Raw genomic sequence first — 22,882 nt, forward strand, 5'->3', positions numbered from 1 at the left:
AGGGCTGGAGAGATGGCTTAGCAGTTAAGCGCTTGCCTGTGAAGCCTAAGGATCCCGGTTCAAGGCTTGATTCCCCAGGACCCACGCTAGCCAGATGCACAAGGGGGCGCATGCATCTGGAGTTCCTTTGCAGTGGCTAGAGGCCCTGGTGTGCCCATTCTCTCTCTCTCTCTCTGCCTCTTTGTCTGTCGCTCTCAAATAAATAAATAAAAATAAACAAAAAATTTCAAAAGAATCCTTTTTAAAATAAAGATACTGTGTATTATATGAGTGAAGCTAGAATTCCAGTGGCAATTAGATATTCAGTGGAAACATCAAGTCAATAAGACATGTTGAACAAACCTGTTATTATCTATGACTAAAGACAAGTTTGAAATAAAATTGAATCCTTGAAATGAAAGGCAAACTTTTTATTTCCTCCCATAGTACATCTATTTATTTAAGGCTGGCTGAATAATCCTTTAAGAAGTTGAACTTCCCCCAAATGCTGAAAACCTTATTCTGTTTTAAAAATAGCGAATAGCAGAAAGTAATCCTGTGTTCACACATGTATTTTAAGTGTTTAACAAAATGAATAATTATCTTTGTAAACTCAGGATTTCTTGATCTCCAACTCAATTAAGTCTTTTCTGCAAGTTCTGGGTTTAACCAGTGACAAACTGAGAAACATTTTCAGTATTGGGAAAATAGTTCCTAAAAATTTAGGGATTGGGGGAGGGGAGGGCTGCCTTTTACCTTTTAGATTTGAGTGTAGTGTTGAGTCTGGGGTATGAGACTGAGAGAGAACATGGAGCTGTCTGGACCAACCACTTCAGCAAAGTAGCCATGAGCCCTTAGGGGACCTGAGGACAATGTGTCTCAAGGTGGATGACAGCAACAGAGTTAGGTAGAAGTTCCTTATTTTCTTTGAGCCCTGCTATTAATCAGCCTCAGCAGTCACAAGCAGTTTACTGTTTAAATGCTCTTGAAAACGTACAAAGGACTAATTACAGAGAGTGGTCTTTATAGATTTTCCTTATTCGACTTTGCTTGCTCAGAGCACACAAGTGTTTAGTAGAGCAAGCCCTGCGAGCCACACGGGCTGTAGCCATCAGCACGAGCATAGGTGGGTTACTTCTTTGGGCTCCCATTTCTTCATGTTTGCAGCAGTGTCTGCCTCACATGTTTATGTGAAAACTAAATGAGGAAATCTCTTCCATATCACTTAGAATACCACCAGACTCAAAGTGGCTTGCTGTTCCCATGTATCTCCTCCTAGGGTCCCTTCCATTTTCTCTGCCCTTAACATTTCTCTTCTCAACCTTCCCATCTCACTTTATGCGTTTCCTCATGTCAGCCAGTATTAATCCCTTTCTTGCTATTGCCTAGTCAAATGTTACTCCATTTCAGTCCTTTTTTAAGTATGATTGTTGCTTCTCCACATGATTTTTAAAGAATGTTTTCAATTTCTGTGTGTTGATTGTTGACAGATTTTTAAAGTTCCTTCCCAGGATAGTTTCTATGAAATGAGTTTTACTCGGTATGTTTAAAATGAAGGAGAACAGAATACCTCTCTGGTTAATACATTGAACTTAAAATGATTTGTAATGGCTGATAACTGTCATCAGTGTATATCTTCAAGCATGCATATTAGGTTTGGTGATATGGAGGCCATAACTACTTAACTCTCCCCATGGCTCTCATGGGTGACGCTGCTACTGCTATTAATTTAAAGTAAACAGTGTATGTATTGTTTTAGGATCTATGCTGTGGATGGATGCCAGTAAAGTGGTTTATAAATTCTTGTTTATGACCTATCTCTAAGATAAGCCTTAAACATTTCCTTCGTGCCATTAATAGAAGATGCAACACAAAAGCTACGGCAACCTAGTAAACCTTTAGGTTAAAAATAGTGGACATATGAGCTTTCTCATTAATATTCTTTCTTTCTTCTTTTCTCTTTTTAAAAAATGTATAGCCCAGGCTGGCCTCAAACTCCTGATCCTCCTGCCTCTACCTCTTCAGCAATTTCCTACCAATGTGTGCCACCACAACCAGCATATGATTTCTTTAAAACTTTTCCAGTTTATCGAATTGATTGTTCCTGTTATATGGATGCAATTAAAATATATTTCCTAACATAATATATATTTTGTAAACTTTCTGTTCTCTATGTTATGGATAATATGTTAATGTGCTAGTCCTTGCATGAAAGTTAATTTATGGTTAAGACAAAAATAATTTGAACAGTGACTGGGGTAGCTTCTTTCTTTATGTTACTTGCTTAATCAGTAGGGGCTTTCCCATGGTAAACTTTGTGGGTTTGTAGCTCTTAAAACATATACCAGCATTCTCTAAGAAAGAAGCAGGATTTTTCATGTTTTATTTTGTTCTTGTCTTGTATACTGAGGTCTTTTTTTTTTTTTTTGACAAAGAAACATATGTTTGGTGAGTTCGTACTTCTTAAAATACACATGATTCTTCAGACTGGAATCCATTGAAACAGAACTCCCATTTGAAAACCAAAGAGTTAAAGCTGTAACACAGGATAAAAGTGTTCAAATGATTAGCCAGGGGCTAATAGAAATTCTGGAAAGAATGACAGATTGTATATTAGGAAGAAATATGATCTCTTATTCATTGAAGCTTTTTACAATGAAAGATCCAAAAGAAATAATGGAAAATTACTGAAAGAGATGAATGCCTGAAACTTTAGAAATATATGTAGTCTTGGATTAATCCAAGCAAAAAGACTGATGGGTGGATAATAAACTGCACTGTGTTGGAAGTACCACTCTCACCACCAGGGGTATATGTAAGTAGCTCTAGGCTAGTTTGAAAAATTTCAAATCTTGATTTTCTTCACTGTACTATATGTGTACTGTTGTTTGGAAAGCGTAAAATGTTTCAAAGATTCCAAGTCCTTGGATGGAGGAGATTAATAGAAACCTTCCTCCTGTACTGTACCAAATCAGTGGTGTTTTTCCTTCTGGGAAGGTGAACATGATCAAAGATCCAATCAGTTGTAGTACCCCATCACAGAGAATTTGCAGTAATGTCTCAGCAGGTTTTGGTGAACAGCTGTAATTCTTCTAGAGAAGAAATAAGTACTCGTAAATTATAAGATATGCATATGTATATTTTCACTAAGTAGAAGTGACTATTACTTACCTGTTTTAAATTTTACTTGGCCTTTGGTACCTGCTATTTTACTTTTTTAAAAACCTGAATATGTGTGTTTCCTGTGATGTGACAGTTATCTTCCTACAAATTTGCACACAAATTAACATGTGCTTTGTTTTCCTCCAGAGTTAAAGTGATCACGCAGCATTGTAACTGCAAAAGTTCAGCTACTTGTCAGTGGGTTGACTGAGAAATACACACTCTTAAAGGATTGAGCCTTTTCATCAAATTTTCTCCATATTTTTATCATTCAGACTTGGTACCTATTGGTATTCTTAGTTTTTATAAATCCAAAGAGAAAGCAATAGGTTTCCTGAAATATAAATAAGTAATAAAAGTAATGTGCACACAGAATTCACTCTTCATTCTCCATAGACTTTCTTTTTATTGATTCTTGTTAAAATACATACACTCCATCTCTGGAGAAAGAGAAATCCTTGCTATATTAAACTGAGGTTCTGACTCCAAATTATCTGTGTTTCATTGTATCTTAAGTATTTAAGCTTTCCCTCAAATATTTGAATATAAGTGAGTTCTGTATTCTATAGCCACATTAATAATGGAAGGTTTACTGAATTTGTGTATTAATATCTGCATGAGAAATAATGTCATTATTAAAATGATTTACAAACTGGTTATTTCTTAGATCCTGTCAGATAAAATGTTACAAATAACACTAACTGGGGTTTCTGATTGTATTTATATATGTTAATAAAGTGGAGTAAAGATTGAAAGTTGTGTGTCTTGAATAAGTTTAATAGTTTTTAATTAGTCTTTTAAATTTGTTTTAGAGGACAACTTTAAGTGTAGTTTTTTTATTCAATGTTGCCTACGTTGTTAGCAGAGAGGAAAGGAAAGTAAGAGAGGAGGAAGGGGACTTCTAAGAGGTATGTTTATGTTTTTTCCCTAGGGAAAAACAACAAATGATCAGTTTTAGCCATACTTACTAAGCTTAGGATTTTGTGATAATTGTTGCTAAATCAATCTCTAATGCTTTACACAGGGGAGATAATAATATATAAGAAAGTTTTATAAAGCTTCAAGCAACATGTCATTTATAGTCTGTAATCAAAGCCCTTTCTCTCATCTAACTAGTTTGCTTTGGATTTAACCAAAGGTACTTAAGGAACTTACCAGTTCTTTTCTAGAAAGTCACCTGTCTCCACTACAGATCTTCTTGTGTTTGCAGTAGTTCTTTGTAACTTAATCTTCTATCTGTTATCCTAAGTCCAGTGATATCTGTGTTCCTGGATAGAAAACTCTTTAGATAGTTAAAAATTATAGAATTCTAATGGGAATTTCTTTTTTTCTCTTTGTAGCCATGTCCTCTTACCTTCTAGTTGTTAAAACAGAGCTTCCTGTTGCTATTTCAGAATTTTTGCCTGGAGACTACAGTGGGTAAGAAAAAAAACCTCATATTACACCAATTACCTTATTAATTCAGTACACATTTATAGGCTCTCATGGCAAGTGAAGCATTGTTGTCCTTGTCCTCCAGACACACATAATGTGGGTGACAGCAGTAGAGGAGATACCACGCACATGCTCACTGCTCACCCAGTGTGCACAGAGCTGTCAGCTACTGGAAGCCACAAGCCCCATGGCCCTCGGGAGAGTGAGAGAGGACAAGTCAGGTCTGAATGAGCTCTTAGAGAAGAGTGAAGAAGTATCAAGGGTATGAAAGATGGAGGAAGAGTCAAGGATAAGACTGATGGTATTGTTAGGAGAGATCTTATAGGGAGACAGTAAATATTCCTACTGTCACTTCTCAGCAAATCATGGGCAAAGAAGTGGCACTTGCAGCTCTACCTGTGTGACATTTAGACAGCAAGAGGAGCTATTTATACAGACTCATTTCACTTCTTATTTGTCTTTACATTGTGATAAATGCTGAACCACAATAGACTTCCTTTCCATTTATTTAAAAACACAGGCTTCTGCAGAATATACGGGCTCATGTCTTTATGGAAAAGAATCTAAGTCATTTATGCTTTTCCTTTCACTGTGCATAACAAGACATTTTTATTGTAGAAAAATAAACTTGGAAAAATACAATAAATCCTATTGTCAAGTTATCTCACATAGTTTGCAAACCATAAGAAAACCTCATCAAACCTCTAAGTTGTATGTAATACCTAGTTGTTTTGATCTGCCAATTGAACTTATTCTGGAATGCAGAACAAGTTTTATTGAAATTTAATTTTTAGCTTTGACAACTAGGCTTTTGTTAAAGAATACCTGTGTGAAATATACTTCCTCAAATGCTATCTGAGAAATTTATAGTGTAGAGCTATGAACTCAAGGCATATGTGATACAATAAAGAAGGCTCAACTAAGCATAAAGAAACATAACCTGGCCAGGTGTGGTGGCACACACCTTTAATCCCAGCACTTGAGAGGGAGGCCAAGATAGGAGGATCACTGTGAGTTCAAGGCCACCGTGAGACTAGATAGTAAATTCTAGGTCAGCCTGGGCTCGAGCGAGATCCTACCTCGAAAAACCAAAAGAAAAAGAAGTATAACCTGTTCATTTAATACCAGTAGTCTTAGGAACATAACTTCTTTTTGTCATCTAACTTGACTTGGAGCCTTCTTCACAGTTATTGGGGTCATCAAATAAGGTGTTGTACATACACATGATTATAAGCTTGTAGCACGTTGTCATTGTGGAGAACTAAGAAATTCCAGTGTCAATAACTATATTAAAAGTTAATCATGGGGGCTGGAGAAATGGCTCAACAGTTAAGACACTTGCCTACAATGCCTAACGAACGACCCAGGTTTGATTCTGAAGTACCCATGTAAAGCCAGACGCACAAAGTGGTGCATGCATCTGGAATTCATTTGCTGTGGCTAGATGCCCTGGCATGCCCATGCTCTCTCCCTCCCCCCATCCCACCCCTGCCTTGCAAACAAATAAATAAAACTTTTTTTTTTTTTAAAGTTAAGCATTTCCTTTGCACTCAGACCGCCAGGAAGGTCAGAGTCAGAATATGAGTGAATCTCATAAACTGTGTTAACCCTAATAGTAGTGATATATCACCCGAGTTTTTTTGGTGAGATTTATTTGTTGGTGCTGGTGATCCTGAATTTGGTCACTTCTATTTGCATGTTTTAGTGTCTTTGTGAAAATAGGAAGGCTGTAAATACGTATGCAGTTTTAGAAATAACTTGAGGTACACTGTGTAGAACTAGTAATGAAACATGTCTTCTATCTCTCGAAGTGATGTTTTTATGATACTTCATTTTAAATCAGTTGCCATTTGTATTTCAAATATAGATTGCTGTTTTCTCATTTTCAAAAAATGAAATTAATTCCTACCTCACTCACTAATAGAAAATTGATTAAAATGGTTTTTTATGTCACAAGAGGATTTTTTACACTGTATACTTCACAGTACCATGACCAGTTTTTGCCAACTGTGATGGTGTTTTAAAGGTGCACATATTTTCTACAACTTTGCTTTGTTTTACATCTAAAGTATTTCCTTATTTTGGATTTCAAAATTTTGAAAAACATAAATAGGTGACTACTTTAATGGATTACAAGGCAGCTAAATCATTAGTTCTTTGAAGCAAAATGTTGTAAAATAATTAAGAACCAAATGTTATGGTAATTGACTTTAGTTTTAGGGAAGTTTACTTCTAGATAGAGTTACATAGCAATATTTCTTCAATGAGTTCAAATGATATTAATATTTTCTTTAAGGGTTTGATTTATCATAAATTTCTCTTAAGATCTTTCAGGTATGCTTATTTTCTCCCTTGTGGGTTTGCTATATCTTTATGAAATATAAACAATTATAAAGGAGTTATCAAAAAAGAAACTTTGTATTCACCATATTCTAATTTCAAAAATTACTTTTGGAAATCCAGAGGTATTACACCAGCCTTTATGATACACCTATATTTTTCATAGAATAACTTATATTTTTTAAATCTATGGCTGCTAAAAGTTGGAAGCTTTCTGTTAACATTTAATGATCTTGTCAGGGGAGTATGATTGACACAATTAAGTTGTCCTGCATTTGAGTTACATAATTGATATGGGATGTGAGTAAGATCCTAATTGAGAACATACGATACCCTTGTTCCCTTCTATTGGAGAATGAAATTAAGGCAACTTATAAATAAATCTGGTTTTCATTTTAAAAATGGAAAAAACATCTGCATGCCAAAGCCTTCACAGTGCAGCAAAGGATTTATGCTCTGTATTTCATAGTTGGAACATTTTTATCATATAGGATTAAATCCACAGATCAAACAAGTTTTCTAGGAAGTATAAAACTTTTTACTCCTAATTCTTTTGGCTTAAAGAGAATGTATATTTAGATCGCAGTAGGAAAACAGGAGTTCAGTTAGATAATTTTCTTTCCCTCTTAGGAAAAATTTAAGGGTAGTACATTTTTCTAAAATCTTGGTTTATGAAATAACTATTTTATATGTACTTCATGAGATTTCATTTTTGCTAGTTTGTATTCTTCAGGCTGAGGTTTTATTTTGTAAGCTTAATCACATCTGCTTTCTAGAACTAGCTATTGCCACATGCACTTCAGTTGTCGGATGTGCATGTAAGATATAAACTAACCTTTATTGATAATGAATGAGTGATAAAGAAAGTCACTATATTTACACTTGGTTTTATTAATGTCAGTCAATAAGGATGAGAAATGACAAATAATCAGGAGCCAAGCCAGGAGAAACTATATTTTATAGTATAGTCCTTTTAATGTTAAGAGTCCAGGTTCACACCTGAGGAGAATATAAAGCATGACCATGAAGTGAATGAGGAAGTGTTTGAAAAATGCCATAAACATGGGATGACTACTGATGATCAAGGTTATTTCCATTGCTCCTCTAAGAAGTCCCATCATCTGGGTGCTACTTTTACAGACAGATAAAATGAGCTCCCCTCCAACCAGAACATTCTCAAGCTCTGCAGTTCTGGGTTACTATTGAGGGGTAAAGTATCTTCAAACACCCACCATCCACTGCCTTGGTCAGTTGTGTGACTTGTCTGAACATACATGGATTGAACTCCGAATTACATAAAGTAGGTCTTGTCCAGGGTTTCAAATCTGTCTTTAGTCTTATGCAGCATGATCATGGGCCTGTGGATGAACATGTGCCCTTTTGTACAACTCTGCCTTCATGTTGTTGGTTTTGCTTTCCTCTCAAAGAGTCAAGTTGGTTTGTAATCATTTTCACTTTACTTTATTAAGAACATTGCTCACAAGCTAGACCCTCTTCACAGATATGCTGAGTGCACAGCATAGTATTGTTATCTGGCAAGAACAGCAGAGCTGACAGATGGAATTTGCCTCGCTGCTCCCTGGGGCCTCTTCCCTCCTGGCACTGCAACTGTCTGAGTCTGATCCTGGGTCCCAGAAGGAAAGACATTTCAGACATGGAGCTCCGGGCTTGCTGCCAGCTTCAGAAAGTTAGTTGCCAGGTGTTTCTTAGTGAGGGATATTTGGAAGGTCCGGTTTGGTTCTTACTCAGGAGTGACTAGAAGATGAGTGTGTGTAGGTTTTACTATGTGTTCTCCTAGTCCTTCCTGCACACCAGGAATGGAGGGACATGTGTAGTATAGAGAGCAGTGTCAGGTCCTAGAGAGAGAAAAGTACTTATGCGTAGGTTATGGTTTCTGTGGTGCACATTTCTAAGTCCTTGAATTAGCCTAGGGAAGGGAAACTGTGACCATAGTGCTCTGTCTGCTGTTTCTTCTCTGATTCTCTTAAAGAGAGAGTTGTCTTCACATGGTAATGAACCAAGGTCCATTGAGAAGGACATCCTCATGAGTCAGGGTGTACACGGACTCATAAAGTCCATCCAGGCAGAGGAAAGCCCTCTAATTTAACATGACGGTGCAGGACTAGTGCCCTGTTAAGAGAGAAAGAGAATGAACTGTCAAAAAGTGAGAATTCGGGGCGGGAGAGATGGCTTATTGCTTAAGGCACTTGCCTGCAAAGCTAAAGGACCCAAGGTCCATTCCCCAGTACCCATGTAAGCCAGATGAACATGGGGGTGCATATTGTCAAGTTTATTTGCATTAGCTAGAGGCCCTGGTGTGCCTATATTCTCTCTCTAGCTCTTTCCTCTCTTCACCCTCCCCCCCACCTGCTTGCAAATAAATAAATCAAATTAATTAAAGTGAGAATTCTGAGATCACCCACCAAATAACAGGAATCCATGTTGGTCTTTGATACTATCAGCTTCTAGTCTGTTCTAAAGTGTGTGTGTGTGTGTGTGTGTAAAAATATGACTGAGGCCTGGAGGGATGGCTTAGCTGTTAAGGCATTTGCTGGCATAGGATCCCAGTTCAATTCTCCAGGACCCATGTAAGCCAGGTGCACAAGGGGGCACATGCATCTGGAGTCCATTTGCAGTGGCTAGATGCTGTGGCGTGCCCATTCTCAGTCTTTCTCTCTCCTCCTCTTTCTCTCTCTCAAGTAACATATATTTAAAAATATGATTGGCATACAGAAAATTTAGCAAAGACACATTGTACATGTGGTATTATTTGGTACATTTGGTATTATATAAAAACAAGTGCATTTAACTGCTGAACCATCTCCTCAGCCCTGTACTGCCTTTAAAACAACTACATAACATTCCATTGAGTATGTGGTTAATGACCTAAATATGTTCTGTCCTGTTCCTGGGTATTTTCAGCTGCTTAATATTATAACAATGTTGTATTCAAAAACTTTAATGAAGATAGAATCTTTTCTTACTTAATTGCCACTGTATGTTTACTACCCTATGTACATATTGCCATTATTTTTCTAGGAGTGTCCTAATTTGACAAAATCATTTGTAATATATGATGGCCCTATTGTCTTTCACTATTATTTGTTAATCATTCTATTGGTTTAATTTCAATAATCTCAGTATATATTTAACTAGAGACAGTGATTAGATTTTTCTTTATGTAGATTTACTACTTACATTTCTTTTGTGATTTCTTCTACATGCAAATGTCCTGAAGTCTTAGGGAATTAACTTTAAATTTTTTCTATCTATATATTTAATACTGAAAAATTAAAATCATATATATAGAGAGCCACATGTTATTACCACATAGAAATATCCATTTTTGGTATTGCAAGTATATCCTTTTGATTTTTTTTTTTTTTTTTTTTTTTTTTTTTTGAGAGAGGCAGAGAGAATGGCAGGACCAGGGCCTTTCAGTGGCTGTGAACAAATGCCAGACATGTGCCCCCCCTTGTGGGCATGCATGGCATTGCATGTTTGCATCACTGTTTCCTCTGGCTATGTGGGACCTGGAGATTTGAACATGGGTTCTTAGGCTTCGCTAGCAAGGACCTTAACTGCCAAGCCATCTCTCCTGCCCAGGTTTTTTGTTTTTGTTTTTAAGAAACAAGTACATAATCATGCTGTTAACTTATATTCTTCACTCAATGTTCTAATGTCTTCATATGAAAATTACAAATATTTTTAAGCTGGTAATCATGCCCTTTTCTGAAAATTTGGAAAAACATAGAAAGCTTTTGAGAAGAAAATGTACCATTATTTTGCCACTCAGAGATAATGTCTATCAATATATTACAGCTTCTTTTTAACTTTGCTGCATCTCTTCTTCCTCAAAGGAGTCTCATGCTGCATGTGCACACATGCACACACACTCACATACACACAAAGTGCTTACTGAATATTCATTATAATCATTCATCTTTTCACAATTATTATTTTTTAGATACTAATATCAATTTTCTTTTGTTTTTGATTTTTAAGGTAGGGTTTCACTCTAGCTCAGGCTGACCTAGAATTGGGCTCAGTCTGGCCTCAAACTGACAGCAGTCCTCCTTCCTCAGCCTTCCAAGTACTGGGACTGAAGGTATGTAGCACCATGCCTAAACAAGAAAGAGATTGGGTGCACTAGGGTCTGTAGCCACTGCAGACAAACTCCAGACACATGCCCAACTTTGTACATCTGGCATTACATGGGTCCTGAGGACCGAACCTGGGCCATTAGGATTTGAAGTCAAGTGCCTTAACTGCTGAGCCATCTCTCCAGCCCCAATTTTCACTATTTTAAATGTTTACAATAAGTATCTTTCCATCAAAATCTTTGTTCTTATTGCTGATTGTTTGCATGTTTGTAATCATCTGTTACAAGGGCATAATTATTTCAAGGCTCTCAGTACCTATCACCAAATTGCTTTGTTTATGCTTTCACCAGTTTTGTGGACACTTTGTAATCCTCTAACAATAAATGAATTATCTCATTTTGAAGTACTTGTTATGTTGGTAGTTGAAAATAGCATCTCATTGAGGCTTTTATAGCTTTGGTTCACGTGTATATGTGATGTATGCATTCATGTATACATTTTTGTATGTGTGTAGGCATGTGTGTGTGATTGTATGTTGAGGTAAAGGTTGACGTTAGGTGTCTCCCCAATTGCTTTCCACCTTAGTTATTGAGACAGGAGATGTCTCAGTAGGCTCAGAGCTTACTGATTTGATTCAACTGGCTAGCAAATTTGCCCTGGGGATCCACCCATCTCCACCTCCTGAGCTCTGGGATTACAAACATGTCCCACCACAGCGGGCATTTATGTGGGTGCTGGGATTCATAATCAGGTCACCTCTCATGCTTGCACAGTAAGTGCTTTTCCAACTGAGCCATCTATCTCCCCAGCCTGTTTGGGGGTTTTGGATATAAGATCTTACTGTATTACTCAGACTAGCCTCAAACTCCTGATCTTCCTGCCTTGGCCTTCCAAGTGCTGAAATTACAGGCATATGCCCACATTGTTTTGATACTTGTCTTAAATGTAAATTATAGTAAAAGGATCACATAGACCATTTAGCACAAGAAAATGGGGGTCTTTCCGGATGGATGGAAGGAAGGATGGATGGATAGATATGTGTGTGTGTGTGTGTGTGTGTGTGTGTGTGTGTGTGTGTGCGCGCGCACGCGCGCGCGCGCATGTGCGTGCTCATATGTGTGATGTAACAGAACAAACACAATTCCTGTGCCTAAAACAAAATGCTTCCCTTATAGGTCTTGGTATCTTGATGAGCAAACACTGCTGATTATCATTTGTGTTGGCATTGTGTTCCCTCTTGCACTTCTTCCCAAAATAGGTAAGTCCTTGTGGAAGATCATATGATTTGTCCAGAAGAGAGAGGTACAGAGAGAGAAGGAGAGAGAGATTAGGAGGCTTTGAAACTTCATAGAACCACATTTTTAGCAGAAGGGTGGTGGTTGTGAATAATTTTGAACTTGGCCTTCTTTATGTTGTTCAGCCTTCAGCCCTGCCTAGTTAGCCTATTACTTGGTTTGCAGTAGTATTTTGTCTGCTCCACTAAAATAAAATCTTTACAGCAGAACATTAAAGAGCAGCCTTTCCTTACAGTGTACCATTAGTGGTAAGCCAGTTCCAATTCTGCTGTACAGAGCTACATAAATGATCTGTGACAGATAGTTGGAATGTTGTTATTCCGAGCCCTAAGCCCCAGATACCCAGCCCTGTAATAGAAAACATGCCAAGATGGATAGCTTTAGTTGTAAGTTAGGATCACTTTCCTTATAAATTGCTTTTTATTTTACTGTTATTTTACAGGCTTTCTTGGCTACACAAGTAGTTTATCATTTTTCTTTATGGTGTTCTTTGCTGTTGTGGTAAGTTTAAAATACAATATATTGTTTACCTTGTTAGTAAAATGGGGCTTGTGTTAATGACTTCTTTTAACTCTGTGCTGGAAAAGATAGCTCATTGTGTATTTTAAAAAACATTTTCTTTACAAAAAAAGTTAAAAATTTTGTTCACAATTATTAATTGTATCCATCTGAGGAAGCTTAGAGCAGCTTTTCAAATTTAGTATCTCTCTATAGGGGAAAATGCATCAGTTTTTTTTTTAACCCTAGATAGAGCAGAATTCCTTTTGAAGGTATATTACACATTTTTGTGTGAAGAATTAGTGAGGCTCTAATCTATAAAGTCACATGAACTGTAGGCTCTGCTTACATAGTTCTATAGAAACAAATATTTTTTCTTTACATGTAGGATATTTTTTCATTTAATTAGCTCATTTTTATTATAACAAAAATCTCATGATAAATTTAAATTATTTTTATATTCATAACATAATTTAATAAGAAGATAAGAATTTTAATTTATGACCTTTAAATTCTTCTAAGATAGCATCCTAAAGACAGCATCATTGTGTACAAAAATAAATTTGTTTAAAAACTTTTCATAGCAGTTTATTCCATAGCTAGTATCTAAATATAAAACCTTAAATGAGATTAAATCTTTTTATTATACATACCCCAAGTAACCATTTTATAAGCATGCTAAACTCTCCCTTACTTATTGACAAATGAGTAAAGGGGAAATGCCATGCATATGAACAAGACAGTGCATTTGTAGTTAAGTCAGAGCTGTCAAAACAATCTCTGGTGTGGTTTATCTTAGGTTCAACCATCATCTGACACAAAGGATAAAACAACTTAAACCAAGTGAATGTGACCATGATCTCAATGTCAATAAGTATTTATAACCTGATGAATGTTTTGAAGACTGAACACATTCAGCAATGTTTGCATTCAATCCCTTGTTGAATTTACCTAGCTTGAAATTATCTTTCCCATTTGTCTGACTCATTTCTTACAAATAATGAGTTGAACATGTGAACGTGAACTCTTATGCTTCGTACCAAAGAGAAAAACAGTGTTTTTCATCATAAGTTGGTTGCTAAGAAGCATCTACTTGGTTAGACGTGTCCTACATGTACAAATGAATGTATAGATCCTAAAGAAAATGAGTGTAGATGATGTACTGAGTTCTCAATTTATTGGTAATTGCTGAGCCCAGCACTTTGTAGGAAGGAGTAATTTAGTTTTCATATTCACTGGGTTCCAGCAGATAATGTGTATTGACAAGATATGTCTATTGTAGTTCTCATTTCTGTCGTGGTTGATACTCTAACTCAATACAGATTTCCATGCAGCCGTCATATGGGAATAATATCCTTGCTTCATACTCACTGTAATGTTTTGTAAACCATCTGCTCAGGTTTCTACCTGTGATCATTTTGAGTCAATGAAGAACACTTTGTCCTTTTTTTGAATGCTCTGTTTTGTTGGCATATTTATTATACATATTTTGTTTATTTTTTAAACATTTTTTTATTTATTTGCAAGCACAGAGAAAGAGATAAAGAGAACACAAGAAGGACAGGGTGGGTGCACTAGGTCCTCTGTCACCACAAATGAACTCCAGATATATATGCCACATTGTGTGTTTGGCTTTTTATGGGTGCTGGGGAATCAAACCTGGGCCAGCAGTCTTTGCAAGCAAGTGCCTTTAACCACTGAGCTATTATTTCTCCAGCCCCTGTGTACATATTTCAATGCAGGCTTTTTTGATGTGTTTGGTTATTTATTTATTTGTTTATTTATTTATTAGAGAGAAAGAATGTGTGTGCCAGGGCCTCTATCCACTGCAGATGAACTCCAGATGTGTGCACCATCATGTGCATCTGGCTTGCATGAGTTCCGGGGAGTTGAACCTGGGTCCTTAGGCTTCTCAGGCAAGCATCTTAACTGCTAAGCCATCTCTCTAGCCCTAATGCAGATTTTTAACTGTGCTAGTGTTTGCATTGATTATTTTTGGCAATATATATCTATGTCTGTATAACATTAATCAACCCATAATCAGTTGTACTCTTTAAAGATTACAAATCAAAACTATCTTTTCTCCCAGATCCTAATTTTTATTTTAAAAAATAGCATATGGGGCTGTGGATATGGCTTAGCAGTTAAAACTGCTAATTTGAGTTCAGTTCTCCAGCCACCCATGTAAAACTGGATAGGCATTCATTTGCAACAGCAAAAGATCCTGGCATGCACACACATGTGGAAACACAAAAAAATTAAAAATTAACATAAATTTTCCCTCTCTCGAGTATCTAAACTTTTAAAAATAAATTTCATCTTAGAAGTGACTTAAAATGACAGTAGCCTTCTTTACACATTTTTTTTGGTAAACTTACAAGATTGCCATTCTTTACAAAAGTTTTACAAACACATTAATATTTTAAGTAATATTTCAATAGTGATAATCAACATAGAGAACAATTTTAGTGGCTTTTCTGCAGAGCCAGTGTACTGTGCACTACATTGGGCATGATGACAAGTGGAAGCTCGCCCTGGACAGCCCAGTCTGTCTAGTAGGTGGGCTCTGTCAGCCTAGGGGGAGAGAGAGGACCACTCATCAGAGAAGCAGGTCGAAGAAATGAAGTACTTATTCCATTCTTTGCTCCGGAATAAGTCACTAGAGTTGAGTGGATTTGGAAGAAAGTGAGAAAGGACCTGACCTTGAAAGAGGGAAGGACTAGGAGAAGGGAGAAGGAAGGGCCTTTTGTGAACATGTGAATAAGTATATTTAACACTTAACTTCACTTTTACTTTTGTCTTTTAAACCTCCAGAGCTGTCTTCTTACTGTGCTCTGTCTTGAGCCCAAGCAAGGACTCCCTGTGCCTCTCTCCTGTGCTACTGGGTCTCTGTCCACTCATCCTCTATATTCTGCTTTCTAGGACCGCATCTCTCCACTGCATTGCAGCAGGTTTGGCATAGGGATGACTTTGTATAGAAATTAGCTGTTGCCGGGCGTGGTGGCGCACGCCTTTAATCCCAGCACTCGGGAGGCAGAGGTAGGAAGATCACCGTGAGTTCAAGGCCACCCTGAGACTACAGAGTTAATTCCAGGTCAGCCTGGACCAGAGTGAGACCCTACCTCGAAACCCCCCCCCCACAAAAAAAAAAAAAGAAATTAGCTGTAGTAACTAAATTTATGTTAATATAAAATTGGGCTGCTAGTAGTTTTTTTTAATCAGTGAAAAGTTGTGGTTATATTGTATTTTGGAGCACTGTTCTGAAATGTTTTGAAGATTTGAAGTATGAGATGACAAACTAAGTGAAGTAATTCACAGGTAGAGTTTATCAAGGAGGATGCCTGTAACCCTGTAAGTGCCTGCTGCACTATAAGTGCTCAACAAATGGCCGTGCTTCCAGCAGCGCATGTTAGAAAGGGAACACGAGACTCTGCATGTGGAGAGTGTCAGCAGAGCCACAGAGAGATGGGGAATGACCTTGCTTCTGCGCACTCCATGCTCCCCCTTCCGAAAGCCCTTAGAAGAAAGATGCAGATGGTCACTTTTGACTTGGTTCTTTCCTCGTGGTAAGCTGAGCCTTGAGCTGGATTCTGTATTGAAAACTCACCTAGAAATGTCAGAGCATCTCATCCAGTTTATCCTTACAACCCTCCTCTTTTTTGTTTTGGTGGGATCTTAAATTAAAAGTGACTCTTGAATTCACCTATTAGCTTAATCCTAAAAGTATGTGTTTTCTTTAGATTTATCACTGTATGAAATTTTGATTGAATTAAAGTCCCAAACTAGATAAATACCGAATAGGAATCTTATTTACTGACTGGTCGCCTGCAAAGGACAAATCCTTGCTTTATTCTCCAGTGCCCCTTTGTATGCTGGGACTTAGCCCTTAGCCCGGAGCAAACATTTACAGAGTAATTATGTGCCTAAAACAAGGGCAACAATGGCTATGTTGACACAGCCATAACTCCAGGTCGAGAAACAGGATGGCCACAATTAAGAGTAAAACCCTGAAACATTTTCATTGATTATTTCTGGGAAACAGCATCCCCATGGATTTCTTTTAATTTTTTTTTTATTTATTTTACCAGCTGGAGTTTCCTGGAGCTCTCTGCATTCACCAAAAATAATACAAATCTGAAAAAGTAAAGAGGGAAAAGTACTTACTCATAAGAAATCCCTGAGGCCACGCTTTATAGAAGTCTCTACTTTTTTCTGCCTGCATTCTCACAACTACTACTCATGTCTATCTGCTATTGACATAAACAATCTTATTATTGTAAAGTTACCACCGAAACCATGTTCCCTTTTTGAATTGCACTTTTATAACATGTACCAAGATGCTGTTGAGATTTTGAAGATGGTACAAGCATACTCATGGTCTTTAAGCTGGGATACCAGCTAAACAGATGCAAAGCACCCTCTGTCCTGCCCCCTTCCACACAGGTGACATGTTAAATGGAGACCCATTCTATCTGGAGAAAATCACAACAGTGAGGAGTCTTCTGTTAACACATCTTATTTGGCAAGACTTTAGACTGTTTAAAATAATGCTGACCTTGCTGAAGTCAAGTTCTGATGACTGTCTAGAAATGACCTGAGTGCTGATTGCATTATTCCTACAGATAGTCATCAAAAAATGGACCATCCCTTGTCCTCTGACCTTAAACTACATGGAGGAATTCTCCCAGGTAGTATATCTAACTTTTTGTCTGTTTTTAACTTTTAAACTATAAAGGAAAAGAGGGAGACAAAGAGGTTTTTTTCCTAATTAATGAAAAAGTAATGACTATATTGCATTTTAGAAGTCTGCTTTGAAGTAATTTGACTTGTAAACCTAGTAATAATAAATTCATCATTTTTGTTGATATATTCTGACTTTTAATAGCTGTTGGTTTCTCTTTTCCCCTCAATACTCTTAAACAGATTTCAAATGCTACAGATGACTGTAAACCGAAGCTCTTTCATTTCTCCAAAGAGGTGTGTAAGTTATTAACAGATACTTTAGTTGATTTTTCACATTTCAAGTTTTAAGAGATTTGTGTAACAGGGTCTCTTAGGTCTTTGTACCTGTAACTAATTAATTTTCATGAAAGTGCTAAGTATAGGGTTGCCTACCAGAAGAATAATATTATTGAACACAGGGTGGCCCATTATGAAACAGCCACCTTTTTCTTTTCTTTCTTTTGGCGTGCCTTTAAATGGAGCCTGTTTTAAATGGGTCTCTGCCTAAAAGAACACATTTACCGAATGTCTGGTCTGGCCAATAAGGTCCTCTGTGGATACAGTCTTCCTGTTGCTCGCTGGACTTGTAAAGCTAAATAGCCAATTACATCAAAAACTCCTCCCCTGTGAGTAGAGCTTTGGGTTATAGCTAAACAGCCTCATCATTGGACCAGCAATTGAATACTGCTATTATATTTTCTAAACAACATCCCAAGGTTGAAATTTATGATGCTTGGGACAGAGACTAAAAGACCAAATCTTTGTCCTTCTCTAAGAGCCATCGGATTCTGGAAATGTCTGCACGACAGCATCATCAGAGGAGATGAGCTGTGTGTGATCTGCATGCTTTCTGCTTTGCAACTTGTTTCCAAGAGTCTTTCTCTACCCTTTCTATTTCTTCTGAAATGCTTCTTTGTATGTCCCTCATACTAGAATCTCCCTCGGCTCATATATAGCCCTGTTAACATAGAACGTTAATGTGGTTATTCCTCCATGAAGAAGTTTTCTTTTATTCCTTGTTTTTACCCAAAAGCTATATCTCAGGCCCACAAGGGAGGTTACCACATCTTTCACATAGTAAAGACCTCCATGTGCCTTAAAGATCTATATAGGGCAATTGACAAGCCAGGAAATTGAGCAGTGTATGAAACAGAGAACTTGTGAACTGAACTCTCATTCCTCTAATCCAGCCTCAAGAAACATGCAGCTTCCTGTCTGCTGCCCTCAGATTCTTTAGGAGCTTAGGCATCACATCCCAAGATGGGTCTTCATGGGACTTCTCTTGCTTTAGAGCCAAAAGCTACTTAAAGAGAAATGCTGAAAAGACAAAATAATTTTTCACCATCCACTTGTTAAAGACATGCTCCTCTTAGGTAACAACTGACTTGCTTGACAGCTTCTTCTGGCTCTCGTTGAGTATTCTAGTGACAAAAAAATGAGCTTTACATGTCGCATGGCATCCCAAAGAGTTTTAAAGGCCTAGAATTACTGATGTTCCCTCTCATTAAAAGAAATCCTTGTCCAAGTTGCTAGTAGTACAAAAATGTGATTACTATTTTTAGTATTTACTTGGACTGAGTTGGTAAAGGCAGGTGCAGAAGCATTAGCAGCCATTGCTGCTTAGGGTAATAAGACGTATTCAAAGTGTGTATCATTGAAGAGTGACTGAGAATTACAATAATGACATTTATAAAATTTAGCTACTTTTATCTTACCTAAATTATATTTACATACTCAAATAATGTAGAAATTATGATTGTAGTAAAGAAGCGTGGTCTTGGAGGTTGGCCAAAAACTATTCTGGCTCATGTAGGAAAAGAAAGCCAAATATAACATGTAGTTTTTGCTGGTGACTACAGGTGTGTCTCTCAAGAAAATACATATGTACATACACATATATCATAATAAGCTCATTCATGAAAGATGAAATAAATTTAACCAAATTGGTTTTTTTAAATAGAACCAAGTCTGTTGTTAAATAAAATAATGGTTTCAATCAAATAATAGCATCAAATAATTTTGTTAATGTTTTTTCAGAGTGTCTATGCTATACCAACGATGGCTTTTTCATTTCTCTGTCATACATCAATATTGCCCATATACTGTGAACTTCAGAGGTACTGTAAAATCCTGGGATATTTTAAATGTGTTAAGTGTGTGTTTTTATTTTAATTTTTTAAAATTTTTATTTATTTATTTGAGAGAGAGATATACAGAAATAGGTAGGTAGAGAGAGAAAAAGAGAATGGGCACAGTAGGGCCTCTAGCCACTGCAGACAAACTCCAGATGTGTAAGCTCCCTCGTGCATCTGGCTTATGTGGGTCTTAGGGAGTTGAACTTTGGTCCTTTGGCTTTGCAGGCAAGAGCTTTAACTGCTAAGCCATCTCTCCAGCCCAAGTGTGTCTTTTACTTCAAGGGCTTTCAGGTTGAATAGCATTCTCATATATGAATACTTACCTTTAATCACTGAATTCTAAGTATTATTAAGAAAAGAAAGAAGCCGGTCATGGTGGTGCACACCTTTAGTCCCAGCACTCGGGAGGCAGAGGTGGGAGGATCACCATGAGTTCGAGGCCACCCTGAGATTACATAGGGAATTCCAGGTCAACCTGAGCTAGAGTGAGACCCTGCCTCAAAAAAAAAAAAAAAAAAGAAAGAAAGAAAGAAGAGAAGAGAAGAGAAGAGAAGAGAAGAGAAGAGAAGAGAAGAGAAGAGAAGAGAAGAGAAGAGAAGAGAAGAGAAGAGAAGAGAAGAAGGTGGATTGCCTGGCCCAGGGCAGAGGAGGGAGCGGCGTGGGGAGGGAGGAGGGGACACGTGCTCATTGCTGTGTGCACCGTGCACTCTGTCCCTCACTCGACAGATGGCCTGTCTCACCACATGCCCCTTTGCCGATGGCCCACAGAAATGCTTTGACTACCTACAGTCCTGCAACAAATGAGACCAGTGTCCCAGGCACTGGCTGTTCATCTCACTCGGGCTTATGCCAAAGATGTAAGATTTGGTGCGGAAGCCCGAGCCTTAATGCTTCAAGGTGTAGACCTTTTAGCCAATGCTGTAGCCGTTACAGTGGGGCCAAAGGGAAGAACAGTAATTATTGAACAGAGTTGGGGAAGTCCTAAAGTAACAAAAGATGGTGCGACTGTTGCAAAGGCAATTGACTTGAAGGACAAGTATAAAAATATTGGAGCTAAACTGGTTCAGGAGGTTTCCAATAACACGGATGAAGAGGCTGGGGATGGCACCGCCACTGCTACAGGACTGGCACGCTCAACTGCCAAGGAAGGTTGTGAGAAGATCAGCAAAGGTGCTAATCCAGTGGAAATCAGGAGAGGTGTAATGCTGGCTGTTGATGCTGTAATTGCTGAACTTAACAGGCAGTCTAAACCTGTGACAACACCTGAGGAAATGGCTCAGGTTGCTACAATTTCTGCTAATGGAGACAAAGAAATTGGAACCATCATTTCTGATGCAATGAAAAAGGTTGGAAGAAAGGGTGTCATCACAGTGAAGGAAAAACGCTGAATGATGAATTAGAAATTATTGAAGGCATGAAGTTTGATAGAGGCTATATTTCACCATACTTTATTAACACATCAAAAAGTCAAAAATGTGAATTCCAGGGTGCCTGTTCTGTTGAGTGAAAAGAAAATTTCTTGTGTCCAGTCCATTGTGCCTGATCTTGAAATTGCAAATGCTCACCGTAAACCCTTAGTCATAATTGCTGAAGATGTCGATGGTGAAGCTCTAAGTGCTGGTCTTAAATAGGTTAAAAGTTGGTCTTTAGGTTGTAGCAGTCAAAGCTCCAGGTTTTGGTGACAATAGAAAGAACCAGCTTAAGGATATGGCTATTGCTACTGGTGGTGCAGCGTTTGGAGAAGAGCGACTGACCCTAACCTTGAAGATGTTCAGCCTCATGACTTAGGGAAAGTCGGAGAGGTCATTGACACCAAGGATGATGTCATGCTTTTGAAAGGAAAAGGTGACAAAACTCAAATTGAAAAACGTATTCAAGAAATCACAGAGCAGTTAGACACCACAACTAGTGAATGTGAAAAGGAAAAACTGAATGAGCGACTGGCAAGCTTTCAGATGGAGTAGCTGTGCTGAAGGTTGATGGAACAAGCGATGTGGAGGTAAATGAGAAGAAAGACAGTTACAGACGCCCTCAGTGTTACAAGAGCAGCTGTAGAAGAAGGCATTGTTCTAGGGGGCGGCTGCGCTCTCCTCCGCTGCACTCCAGCCTTGGACTCTTTAAAGCCTGTTAATGAAGATCAAAAAATCGGTATAGACATTATTAGAAAATCACTCACAATTCCTGCAATGACAATTGCTAAGAATGCAGGTGTTGAAGAATCTTTGATAGTTGATAAAATCCTGCAAAGTTCCTCAGAAGTTGGTTGTGATGCTATGCTTGGAGAATTTGTGAATATGGTGGAGAAGGGAATCATCGATCCAACAAAAGTTATAAGAACTGCTTTAATGGATGCTGCTGGGGTGGCCTCCCTGCTAACTACAGCAGAAGTTGTAATCACAGAAATTCCCAAGGAAGGGACGGAACCTGGAATGGGCGCAATGGGAGAAATGGGTGGTGGTATGGGAGGGGCCATGTTCTAAGTCCTGGAATAGTGCTGTGCCATTCGAAATGAACTGTGACAGGAAGCTCAAGGCAGTATTCCTCATCAAGAACTTCAGAGAAGTCAGTTGAAGAAAATGACTGAAGAAAAGGCTGGCTGATGTTTAAACAAATCACAGTAACCATCAGTTACTGGTTTCAGTTGACAATATATACTGGTTTACTGCTGTCATTTGTCCATGCCTACAGATAATTATTTTGTATTTTTACTAAAAAGACATTTGTACATTCCTGATACTGGGTGCAAGAGCCATGTACCAATGTACTGCTTTCAACTTAAATCAGTGAGGCATTTCTACTACAATTCTGTTCAAGTCAGGATTTCAGTGCTTGCCATTGCCAGATAAGTTCAGAAGCAGCCTTTCTGTGGAGAGTAAAAATAATTGTACAAAGTAGACAAGTATCCAATTATGTGACAACCAACATTTATGTAATAAAAATCTGTTTAACGTTTAAAAAAAAAGAAAAGAAAGAAAACAAAACTAAAAAGGCCAACAGCTAATTCTGTGCATGCTGACAAAGTATTATCTGTGTGTACTAATTTCAGATTATGAATTGTAGGGTGTAGTTATTGATGGATATTCTTATGATTTTTAAAATTTTGTTATTTATTTTGATGGATAAATTTTTGATTGAGGAATCCTGTGGACTAGCTTGGGCTATACTTGTTTCTTAGATATATTCAGATCACCCATTCTGCTTATGCCATTTTTGT

General features: G+C 37.7%; 1 protein-coding gene and 1 pseudogene across 2 annotated transcripts in view; both read left to right on the forward strand.

Moving 5' to 3' along the window:
• The window catches only part of Slc38a6 (solute carrier family 38 member 6), a 60,246-nt gene that overhangs the window by 29,689 nt on the left and 7,675 nt on the right, over window positions 1-22,882 (forward strand). For both annotated transcript variants that reach the window (XM_045153998.1, XM_045153999.1), the window contains exons 6-11: window positions 4,482-4,560; window positions 12,194-12,276; window positions 12,756-12,814; window positions 17,434-17,499; window positions 17,735-17,788; window positions 19,571-19,650. In XM_045153998.1, coding sequence (XP_045009933.1) covers window positions 4,482-4,560; window positions 12,194-12,276; window positions 12,756-12,814; window positions 17,434-17,499; window positions 17,735-17,788; window positions 19,571-19,650 — 421 coding nt within the window. The remainder of the gene's footprint in view (window positions 1-4,481; window positions 4,561-12,193; window positions 12,277-12,755; window positions 12,815-17,433; window positions 17,500-17,734; window positions 17,789-19,570; window positions 19,651-22,882) is intronic.
• LOC101613749 lies at window positions 20,439-22,148 on the forward strand (annotated as a pseudogene).

This window comes from Jaculus jaculus, chromosome 7 (genome assembly GCF_020740685.1).
Source record: "Jaculus jaculus isolate mJacJac1 chromosome 7, mJacJac1.mat.Y.cur, whole genome shotgun sequence".
Taxonomy (NCBI): Eukaryota; Metazoa; Chordata; class Mammalia; order Rodentia; family Dipodidae; genus Jaculus; species Jaculus jaculus.